This window comes from Cebus imitator, unplaced genomic scaffold (assembly GCF_001604975.1).
Source record: "Cebus imitator isolate Cc_AM_T3 unplaced genomic scaffold, Cebus_imitator-1.0 Scaffold180, whole genome shotgun sequence".
Lineage (NCBI taxonomy): Eukaryota > Metazoa > Chordata > Mammalia > Primates > Cebidae > Cebus > Cebus imitator.
In genome coordinates, this window is record NW_016107495.1 from 2594651 (window position 1) to 2606526 (window position 11876).

The following is an 11876-nucleotide window of genomic DNA, read 5'->3' on the forward strand; positions in this document are numbered from 1 at the left end:
CCACGCCCGGCTAATTTTTTTTGTATTTTCGGTAGAGGCGGGATTTCACCATCCTGGCCAGGCTGGTCTCGAACTGGTGAACTCTGATCCACCCGCCTCGGCCTCCCAAAGTGCTGGGATTACCGGCGTGAGTCACGGCGTCCGGCTCATTTTTTTTTTTTTTTTAAAGGAGCAGGGCTTGATCTTGATTGTACAGTTACGTTCCGATATGCCCACTCCCGCCCAAGAACAAGTTAGTGGCAGGCCCTAGAGGGCCACCGTCCAGAGGGTGGGTCCCCCCGATGCTCGCTTACGACGCTTAGAGCCACTTACCTCAGCTCTCGGTGCTCCCTCGCCTTACTTCCTCCTCCAGGCTCCGCCCCTCGTCGGTGCGCCTGCGCACGGACGAACACGTGGCTGCAGCGGGGCTAGAGCAGCAATGGCGGCGGGCGGCGGCGGTAGCGGCGACCCCCTGGCCCCAGCTGGGGTACCTTGCGCCTTCTCCCCGCACAGCCAGGCCTACTTCGCTTTGGCGTCTACCGACGGTCACCTACGAGTATGGGAGACGACCAGCAACCGGCTGCATCAGGAGTACGTGCCTTCCGCGCACCTCAGCGGTACCTGCACCTGTCTGGCCTGGGCGCCAGCGCGGTTGCAGGCCAAGGTAAAGCGAGCGGGATGGCGCGGAGCGGGCGCCTTCCCGGGCTCGGCTTCGGGCCTTGGGACAGGGTGGCGCGTGGCCCGGCATCGCGCGTGGCTGTCGGCGGCCGGGGGCGAGAGGGTACGGAGCGCGGCGTCGGCGCGCACTGGGCCCAAGCCGCCAGCCCTGCGTGCGGCCTGCCGGGAAGGCAGTGAGGGAGGGCGCAGCTCGACCCGGCCGGCCGCGCACCCAAGCCCTGTCGGCTGGCCCCATGCGGCCTGCGCCCCACTCTTGACGGGCCGCCATGTTCGCCTAGGCCCCCGGCCCTCCAGGGGCGGCTTCCCTCTGCGGGGCCTTGCTCATCAGAGTCCTGATTTTTGACAGAGCCACCTTTTGGGACCATCTAACTTTGTTCTGTCTCTGATCCAGCTCATCGGTTTTGCCATGGGCCTTTGGTGTGGACTAGTCTGTACTTGTTTCCGGACCTCACTCCTCCTACCCCCCCTCCAACACTTTGGGTGCCGGCTCACCACGTGTTCTCGTCCACATCCAGGTCGTGGGAATCTCAATAACTTTTGCCTTTTCCAGGCATCTCTGCATTCTCAGCCTTTTGTACTTACTGCTTTTTTTTATCATCTGCTCGCCCCTCCCGCCCCGCTGAAAGCCCGTCACCACCACCCCTCTACCCCAATCTGAAGTCTGTGTTAGGATGTGGAGGTAAAGTTAAGTAGTAGCTTGATTTAGTGAATGTTTTATGAGTCCAGGTGAAGTTACTCTTAGATGGAAAGCTGCCGAGTTAGGCAAAGCTTTTCCCTATTAGGGACCTGTGTCAGATAAATGCCATTCACTGTTGAGTCACTCCGCTGCATCTCTCCAACTCGGCACGCACGTGGTTATTGCATTTATAGAGTAGCCAAACCGAATCACTGCAAAGTGATTTGGAAGCATCAGGTATCCTGAGGTGTGTGGTGTGAGCTGTAAGTATGCAGGACTGTAAACTCGTATTTAGGATAGATCTCACTCTCTCTGACGTCTCTCTGACGACTCTCTTACGACCTGGGGAACTTTTGCTAAATTTTTGGGTTGGGAGAAGGGTTATATCTAAGTTGCCATACTTTGGGTATGTTTAGATATTTTTCAAATTTTAAGCTACGTTCTCATAGTTTAACCTGTTGATTTATAAAAGAAACCTATCAGGGCTCTTAAGTCAAACACACAACTTAAAAAACAAATCAGAGCTTTTACAGCGCTCTGCTTATCTTTTATTTTCAAAGTTGTTTTTTATATTTGTATTTTAACAGTCCTGTAAAGTGGTAATAGTAGTAATGTTGAGAGAAACACGGAGCAGTGGTTAGGTAGGTGCATGGACCCAAGCTAGCTATACTGTCTACATTCGAGTCCAGCCTCTGCTTCATAGTGGTAATTGGGCCTCTGGTTCCTCATTTATAAAATGAGGATAATAATACCTACTTCATAGAGCGGTTGTGAAAATTAATATATTTAATAATGCAGAGAACAGTTAGAATAGTTCTTGACAGTAAGTGCTTTAAGTATCCTTAATGTCTGATATTTGTATGGTTAGCCCTGCAACGTTGATAAGGAACTTTCTGCCTCATTTGGAGGGAAGAAACAAACTCTGGGAAACTTAGCAACTTGAATAAACAATGGAACCAGGATTAGAACTCAGGTTCTTAAGAGCTCAGTTCTTGGTTATCTGCAACAAATAGTTAATATTAGGTTGGAAAAAAGTCACCCACTTCGCTTTTCTCTTGACTTTCAATTGCATTGTATGCTCAAGAGAAACTTCCTAATCTCATATTAAAAGTCATATTTTTGGATTATGTACACTATGGTAAATTAGAAAAAATAACTGGATTTGTTTTCATAACTAAGACTCAAAACTTGCTTTGCCATGTTGAGCAAGTTCCTTTAATTTTGAGAACCTCATTGAAAAATGAGGGTTGAGCTACATTAGAAAAATTTTTTTTCTAGGTTTCAGCATCGTTTTACCTTCACTCTCCTTTTAACCACATGACTATGGAATGCCCTGAAACTACTGAATTTTAAAAAAATGATTGAAAATCAGAGCTAAGAAACGTAAATGACTTCACCAAAGCCTTAATATCCAGTAAAGGAGTGTGGCCTCTAGAGTCAAGGTGCCCTGAACTCCTGGTCCAGTGTCCCGATTTTGTTGATTTCAGTCTTGAGTCACAGAGCCGAGAGAGCTGGAAGGAATGTAGAGAATCCCCCCTTCTCCCCCACTTTGAGGATGTGTCCTCTTGGAGCATTAGTTTGACTTAAAAACTAAGGAGAGGCAGCTTTCTTATATTAAAACAAACTTGCACATATATTATGGTATAAAATTAAAAAGTCACATATGCTGCAGCAAGATGTCTTGGGAAAAAAAGATATATGTTAAGGTGCTCTCATCTTATTAAACTCTTCCTTTTATTTTACGTCTTTGAGCCTTAGTGTATGGAGGCATGAAAAGGATGTTACCCACTTTCCAGTTTTTTATTAAGGTCCTGGCATATGATGACATATAGTACTCTTAAACTTGAAATAGAAGTAACAGCACCCACCTTTTAGGATCCTCAGGATCAAATTAGGCAATGTATGTGACTGGTGTAGCATGGCCTAGCATACAATAAGTGCTTAATAAGTGTTATTATTGAATGAGTCTAGACTCATTTTATCATTTAATATGGCATTCCCCATTGTAAATCAGTTTGTAAGAAAAGTATTCTACCTTTGGTTTAGTAATTAGCAGTTTGCTACCCAAGGAAAAAGTGTGGTGATGATAACTTAACCAATGGAGAAAGATTAGTTAGTGCTGGGTGTCTTGGGTGACAGGGGTTAAGTTTGTGGTTCACAAGTATTTAGAAAAATCAGATTGTCACCTCTTGTTTTTGGTCACATAATGATTACAATACTTTGTAGTCATGCTGCAATAGTTTCTAGAGCGTTTGTATATGATATGTAGCTGAGCGATCCATTCAGTCTTTGGAGCCTGGGGGAAGAGGACCTTTAATGAGGACAAGAAGATATTCTAGGAAAGTGCAAAAATACAAATGGATGGACTCTATCTAGATGGTGCTATTTTTAGAGTTACTCAAGTTTATGTAAACTGAGGCAGAAATGTTAATTATATTGTCTCTCTTCTTTTTAAACACTAAGCTTTAGGGTAAATTGTTTTTTAATTATATTCTCTACCAAAGCCACACAGTAAAGTCGCTGAGCCATCCAGGAACTGATGCTGCTGTTTGATTGTCTTACAACTTTTGAAAGTCTTCCAGCTTTTCTACTTTTCATTCTCTAACTGCTTTTGAGCCTTGGAGAAACAGACCTTGTCGACTATTGGCTGTCACAGTAAATGTGTTTATACTGTTTTGCTGTCGCTGCAATTAAGATGACCCTATACAGCTTAGTACTTGTTGAATGAAGCACATGGCATTTCAGACATTGGACAGGGCACCTGAGCTGGTGTCTGTGTTGCCATCCCTTAGAGATGCAGGGCACCTTACATGTGCTGTGTGCAGTGCTCTGTCTTGAGGTCTCACTAATATTTAAACTTCCTAAGAAGTAAAGGTTGCAGATTAGATCTGACTGGCAGAAATAGAAGTTTCTGTGTATTAGGACTTAATTGATTTGTTATAAATACTGTGTGTGATTTTATGTAATATGTACATGTTTTATTCACTGTTATTTGTGAAACTTAAACATATGCAGTGGCAGGGAGATACACCAAGGAATGGAATAGGAGGTCAGTTGCAGAATGACACTTGAAACTTGGCATACTTTTTGGTGTCTAGAGTTAAGCATTTTTCAGAGCAGATTTTGATCCATTAGTGGATTGTGTAATAGGTTAGTGGGTTGTGACATTAAAAACAAATTAGAATGGAAAGTATCAGAGTGCTACTACCTGCGTAAGTTTCTCTGTGAAGCTTGTTTCAGTTATCTATATGTGTGTTTTTATGAGAGTGTAGTGGCTCTGCATGTAAAACTTCTTTCTCTGGGATCTCAGCCTAAAAGCCATTGCTTTAATTACTATACAAATTCAGACGTCTCATCACCTGAATGTGTTTTTTTTTCTGTCTTCATCCCATCTGTACAACTCCTTGCTTTTATAAATCATGCATGTGTGCCATTCAGATTCTCCCTCAGCCTTCCCATTGTTTCAGGAACAAATGCTGATAATGGATCAAATGCTGATTAGCTTTTCTCATAAGACAGGTTCCGGTATCCATTATTTAACTCAGTCTGCCGTTTGTGGTGGAAAAGACTCCATAGTCCGAGAAATCACCTCCTTAGGGTATTCACTCCTGGTGCCTTCAGGAATTGAGATTTTCCATTTACAAATATATGAACTAAATTTATTAGCCTACCTTTTTTTATTACTTTATGTATTTACCCATATAATCTGTGCTGGACACTTAGGAAGAAACATAACTGACTGTGACTAAGGTGTAAAAGAAGAAATACATTTCATATTTGCAGTGTCTGTAATGCAGGGTATGACCTGTGTCTTAAGGGAAAGAAGTTTCGTGGAGGAGATGGTATTTGAGGTGGGCCTTAAAGCATGGATAGGATTTTTAACCAATGAAAATTGAAAGGTCCCCTCCCAAGCGAAGGGAAAAGCAAAAGCAAAGTGGGAAATGTGTATACATAAGAGTGTTAAAATAAGGGTGGACTTGGAAATAAGACTGGAGAAGGTAGGTTGAAGGCAAATTGTGGATGCTTTTGAATGCCACAGAACTGTTTATATTGATTTATTCTCTGGAAGGTCATTGACGTTTTTTGATCACAGGAATAACATGTTTAGATAGTAAATGCCAACAAAGGTGTGTCATCTATAATCAGTAAACTCTTGGTTTCAAAAATAAACTCTTGGTTTCAGAAATATTTAGTGTGGGTAATACTTGGAATATTAGTTTTCATTAAAATGTACATTGGTTATATAAACTTCTGATTTGATTGATGTGTTTTTACCTTTTTAGATGTTCTTATCCTGGTGAATAAAGACCATCCAACCTGAGAAATAAATGAGTCATGAGTTCTTTGAGATTAATAAATTGGAGTATTATTTAGGTTTAGACCAGTGATCCTCAAAGTTGGTCATAAATCCTGTAGATATTCCTTCCACCTGACCCTGCTTGCTTCTACCAAAAAATACAGATTTGCAGTTGCAGAAATTAAGGCTTTGACTATGTTATGTTTGATATAGGCTATGTAAATTTATTTGGACCTGTCTTTGTTTCACATATCAATAAACTTCCATGTAGATAGTTTTGATTTGGCAAAACCAAGAGTAGAAGAAAGACTTCCTGGAATTTTTTTTTTTTTTTTGAGATGGAGTCTCACTCTGTCTTCCAGGCTGGAGTGCAGTGGTATGATCTCGGCTCACTGCAACCTCTGCCTCCTGGGTTCAAGCAGTTCTCCTGTTTCATTCTCCTGAGTAACTGGGATTACAGGCACCCGCCACCACGCCTGGGTAATTTTGAGTCCCTTTTCTTGACAACGAAGCTAGAATTTGTGGGTAAATTAGAAGGGGAAAAGAAAGGATTCGCTGCTTAGGATTGATAGATTCTTGGGTATGAATCTCTTTGGCTTCGCTTAGGTTGGACCTGTCAGGAGGGATGGTCCATTTCTGAGAAGTGGAAGCAGCATTGAGGCTTCTTGGACCTGTTAGGAGAGTACCAAGAATATACCAGGTTTTCCTATTTGCTGCCTTTTTTTTTTTTTTTTTGTAGGGGTAGGAGATGCGACAGAGAATGATGAGTTTCTCTTCCCATTGGAGGGATTTCTTTTTAAAATAGTGAGAAATAAATTACCCAATGGCTTCTCTCTTCCTCCCTTTTAAAATGTCTTTTGTGGGCTGGTAGGCATTTGTATTTGTTCATTAATGATGTTTTAGTGTTTGAAATACCAAATAAAAACATTGTTTTTCTCTTTTTCCAGGAAAGTCCCCAGAGGAAAAAAAGGAAGTCAGAAGCTGTAGGAACGAGTAACCAGACTGACTTACTGGCTCTTGGCACAGCAATTGGTAGCATTTTATTATACAGCACAGTAAAAGGAGAATTACACAGTAAATTAATAGTAAGTGTGTATATATTTTATTTAAAAGTGACAGGGAAGCTGATTATTAGAGATGATTGAAAACAAAAACACTTCAAGGTATGTGATGGGATCTGCATTATAGGGACAGTTTTCTGTCTCATCTACGTTTAAATAACTGAGTAGTAATATTTGAGAAAAGCTGTAATAGTTAACAGCAGTCCTTATTATGGGTCAGAGTATGAAAACTTATTGACTAGGTTTAAAATAAGGAAGGGTTACAGGAGCTCTAAGGAATCACAGATAGCAACTGAAGGAAGCAGCTCACCACCTCTTGACCTAGGGGAATAAAGGAGGCAGTTGGAGTTATTGCTGACACAGATCTTTTAGGAGCAGGTGTTGTGCTGCTGCAGTTGTCTCTTGATGAGTGGCCCCATGGGTATGGGATCCAGACCCCAAACTGAGAAGGAAGCTTCAGCTGCCTGGTGCTAGTGTCTCTGACAGACGTGATGAGACTGGTTCTCCTAGGGTTGGAAAAATGGCATATTGTGTTCAGCTGCTGCTATGGGGAATTACCACTGTTGGGGTGATGCAAATAAAGAGACAGGAAGGAACAAGTCCCCTCTCTCTCCATCCCTTGTCTCCCTCTAGCAGTTCCTATTGGCAGAGCCTATAGATCCAGCTAGGAAATCAGAAATCAGGTTTGCTGGGTCCCAGCATCACAGCAGAATATAAAGGGTGGGTTTGGCATTGGAAGACAGTAATTGAACTGGTTTAGTTGGTTCAGACGATATCTGTTGCAGTGTGTTTTTGTTCACTGGAATCCTGTATATAGGAGTGTTGTAAATTTTTTTTAAGTAACACCTATGGAAAATTTGGAGCTACATAAAGTTGAAAAGGAAAAATAATTTATACCTGTCTGTCACCAAGAGATTTTCTTAACAATTAGTATATTTCTTTGCTTTACACATATATTAATAAAACATAGTTGGCCTTCTGTCCATCTAGTTTGTATCCTGATTTTTTTCGTTAGATTACAGCATAACCATCTTTTATATTTGTCAGTAACTAGTTATTGACATTTTTAATGACTGCCTAAAATCCCAATAAGTGGAATAGTCCGTTGCGTTACTTGCTGACCATTTAGGGGTTTCCAAATTTTTAAATTGTTGTAAAACAATGAATTTCTTTTTTCTTACATGGATTCACAGATTACTAACCTATAATTAGTGAGCCATAGGGTTACTATATATGTAGTATAAAAATACTTTCTGGGATAATTTTTACTAATTTATACTTAATAACAGTGGTAGGAGGTAAGTACTTTATCTCAGCAGTGTCATTACCACTGCTGAATAGCACATTAAAACAATAGCAACAACAACAAAGAAACAGATCATTTGTTAGAGAACATTTTAATCTGATTTTAAGTTTGCATTTGTGAATGTATTACTCGTTTTTATATTAAAGATTACAAAAATAATATTCAGCTATAAATGAATTTTAAAGCATTTTGTGATCCATATCACAAGAAAGTATTCTTCTCCCTCCTCCAAGTTCAGTGTAGTCTTCAGGTGAGCTCCTACCTGCTGTAGGTAGGAGCCTATCCTTTAATTTGATAGTTTTTTTTGTGGTCAGCAGGTACCTTGCATCTTGTGCAGTGTGATTGCTGCTCAGCTGCTGTGGCTGCTGGAGCCTAGAAGTTTTGTTTTTTTGAGACAGAGTCTCCTTCTGTCACCCAGCCTAGAGTGCAGTGGTGCGATCTCTGCCTCCTGGGTTCAAGTGATTTTCGTGCCTCAGCCTCCTGATTAGCTGGGGTTAACGGACATGCGCCACCATAGCCAGCTAATTTTTGTATTTTTAGTAGAGTTGGGGTTTTGTCATGTTGGCCACACTGGTCCCGAACTCTTGGCCTCATGTAATCTGCCTGCCTCGGCTTCCCAAAGTCCTGGGGTTACCGGCATGAGCCACCGTGCTCAGCCTGGAACTCCTTTTTAAATCATTTCAGTACCTTATAAGAGATTGGAAATGCATCTTCAACAGGGATGAATTTATCAAAAAGGAGTCAAGAGGGTCAGGGGTGAGGGGTGTTAGGATGGGTATGCTGAAGTAGAAGGGGTTTGGAGCTAGTCTGTCCTACTAGTTGTGTGATAATGTGTGAATAATATAACTTCTCACTCCTTAAATGGGTATTAACGACCTACCTTGCTTGATTTTATTAAGACTTAGATGTAATAATATATCGAAAGTGCTTGGCTTGTAAGTGGTATTTAGTAAATATTTGTTAAGTGGGTAAGTGAACAAGTGAGTGAACACATTGCTAAAATGCTTTCCAAAAAGGTGTGCGGTTTTCACTGCTGCTAGCAATAGTATTATGTAATCTCACCAGCATGGGCATCCTAAGGCTAAACAAATTGCTACAGGACCAGACTAAAAATGCCGCTTTGTTTTGATTTGTATTTCTTTGATAACTAACAAGGTTGAATATTTTGGTATATTTTCTAACTGAATTCTTTCTATGGGATGTATCTGTTCGTATCCTTTACTTATTTGCATGTGTATGATATAAGACTTAGTACTTTGAGTAGACAGCTGATAGGAAGGAAAGTAACTGAACTAAGTTAACATTTAAAAATTTTTCTTTTGAAGTGGAAACAATGTTATTTGGAAGTAGCTTTAGTAATTTTGAGTAATCATGTTTATTCTTAGCTTAGATATGTACATAGTGGTGTTTCATTGTATATTTATTTATTCCTGCAAAATTTTAATACGTAAAGCTAAAAATGGTACAAAAGTAATTGTAGGAGCGATTTCACGAGGTAGCATGTGGCTATTTGTCAGATGAGTACAGTACTGTTTGGAAGGCCTGGAGGAGGAGAAGGGACTGGTTGGACCTTCTAGAATAGGTAAGATTCTGATAGAGGAGGGTGGGAGAATCCTTTCAAGGGTGGAGAAAGGAAGTTGGGGAGATGTCAAGAGCAGATGCTGGGAGACCGGAATGTAGAAGATTTACGTGGCACCGAGTGAGTTAATCCAGAGGAAGGGCATACTAGGGGATAATGGATAAATGTGACTTCAGGTAGAAAGAAGGAAATGCTTGCAGTGTGGGCGATTTAGCACCTCATTCTGCTAAGTAAGTTAGTCCTGGAATGTTTGTGAGATGGGAAACATGAATGAGCTCTTCTCAGTTTCTATTCCTATGTGCCTCTTAGTGAGTGGACGTCTTGCTATGCTGTAAATGGATAAGCATTGTTTATATGCTATGGCCCCATAGTACAAGGAAGCATTTAGTGTTTACCTGAATTAACAGTGATTTCTTTTTTTGAGACATAGCTTTGGCAGTTTTTTTAACAAGAGATTTTTCAAGGGTATTTTTGACCACACTTGATTTTTACCTTAAATTTTGACTTGGGGTGTGGAAGTTGTTTGTTTGTTTAATTATTTTTAAACAGAGAAGGGAAAGCTAACATTTTGAAGTTCTAGCTGTTTATCTCATTTTTTTTTTTTTGAGACGGAATTTCGTTCTTGTTGCCCATGCTGGAGCGCAGTAACGCCATCTTGGCTCATTGCAACCTCTGCCTCCCAGATTCAAGTGATTCTCCTGCCTCAGCCTCTCAAGTAGCTGGAATTATAGGCATGTACCACCGTGCCCAGCTAATTTTATATATTTTTATTTCTTTTTCTTTTTTTTTTGTTAGATGAAGTCTTGCTCTGTCACCCAGGCTGGAGTGCAGTGGTGTGATGTTGGTTTACTGTGACCTCCACCTCCTGGGTTCAAGCGATTCTCCTGCTTTAGCTTTCTGAGTAGCTGGGATTATAGGTGTGCACCACCATGCCCAGCTAATTTTTATATTTTTAGTAGAGATGGTATATCACCTTGTTGGTCAGGCTAGTCTTGAACTCCTGACCTCGTGATTCACCCACCTTGGCCTCCCAAAGTGCTGGGATTACAAGCATGAGCCACTGCGCCTGGCCTGTTAATCTCATTTTTGATGTTGGAAAACGAAAATGGATAGATATAGGTTAAAGCTTTTCGTTAAGGCCTAACATTTTAATTAATTATTTGGTAATTACTCTAGGGTTTTTATTATCATAATGTATAAGACAAGTTTTATTTTCTTCTTTAAATTTTTTTTTTTTAAATCTACAGAGTGGTGGACATGACAACAGAGTCAACTGCATACAGTGGCATCAAGACAGTGGCTGTTTATATAGTTGTTCAGATGATAAACATATTGTGGAATGGAACGTACAGACGTGCAAAGTAAAGTGGTGAGTAACATTCGTGGTCATCGGGTGACTCAGCTTGGAAATGCAGTAGACGCGGACAAATGCTGGACTTGCGGGGAATGCAGACAATAAGGTTATAGGTTCCCTTTTCAAAGAACTTTTAATCAAATTGGCATGCAAGATTTTAATACATAAAATACATAAAAGCTAAAAATGTTACAAAAGTAAAGCAACTGTATGAGAGAGGTCACGAGGTAGCATGTGAGTATTTGTCAGATGAGTACAGTAAGGACGGCCTGGAGTTGGAGAAGGGATTTCAGCTGGACCTTCTGAGATAAGTAAAATTCGGATAGAGGAGGGTAGGAGAATCCAGGGTGGAGAGAGGAAGTTGGGGAGATGGCAAGAGCAAATGCTGGGAGACAGGAGTGTAAAAGATTTACATGGCACTGAGTAAACTAATTCAGAGGAGGGGCATACTAGGGGATAATGGATGATAGATGATGTGGGTCAGAGTATCCTAAGAGCCTGGCCTTGTGTTGTAGATAAAGATCATAGACAATTGATTGTAGTTCAACCACCTGATCCTGGGATTGGCTGCGTAGGAGATGCTTAGTAAATGTGCTGTTGAATATAGTTCCACCTACTGTATAGTTGAGGACCGTCATGAGGATAATGATGCCCGCGGTCCTGCAGCTGCCAGAGAAGTGATTCTAATCCTGCGATTTTGAGTTCTGGTACAGTGTTTTCCTATTACGCTTCTTTGTTGTGGTTTTAGATTCTGTCTGGTATGCAGGAGAGAGCCACTGACCAAGTGTAGTGGTTCATGCCTGTAATCCCAACACTTTGGGAGGCCAGGGTGGGAGGATTACTTGAGACCAGCCTGGACAACATAGTGAGAACCCCTTCTCTTTGTGTTTTTTTTTTTCTTTTCCTTATTTTCCACCCAATTTCATCTTGAGAGAACCCCCTCTCT

The 11876-nt window shown here is 41.2% G+C and overlaps 1 protein-coding gene across 1 annotated transcript in view; it reads left to right on the forward strand.

Moving 5' to 3' along the window:
* The first annotated feature begins 369 nt into the window (after window positions 1–369).
* Window positions 370–11876, forward strand: part of WDR43 (WD repeat domain 43) — a 61816-nt gene continuing 50309 nt past the window's right edge. The window contains exons 1-3 of the mRNA XM_017545656.2: window positions 370–643; window positions 6578–6715; window positions 10824–10945. Of these exons, the coding sequence (XP_017401145.1) occupies window positions 419–643; window positions 6578–6715; window positions 10824–10945 (485 nt within the window). The 5' untranslated portion in view covers window positions 370–418. The remainder of the gene's footprint in view (window positions 644–6577; window positions 6716–10823; window positions 10946–11876) is intronic.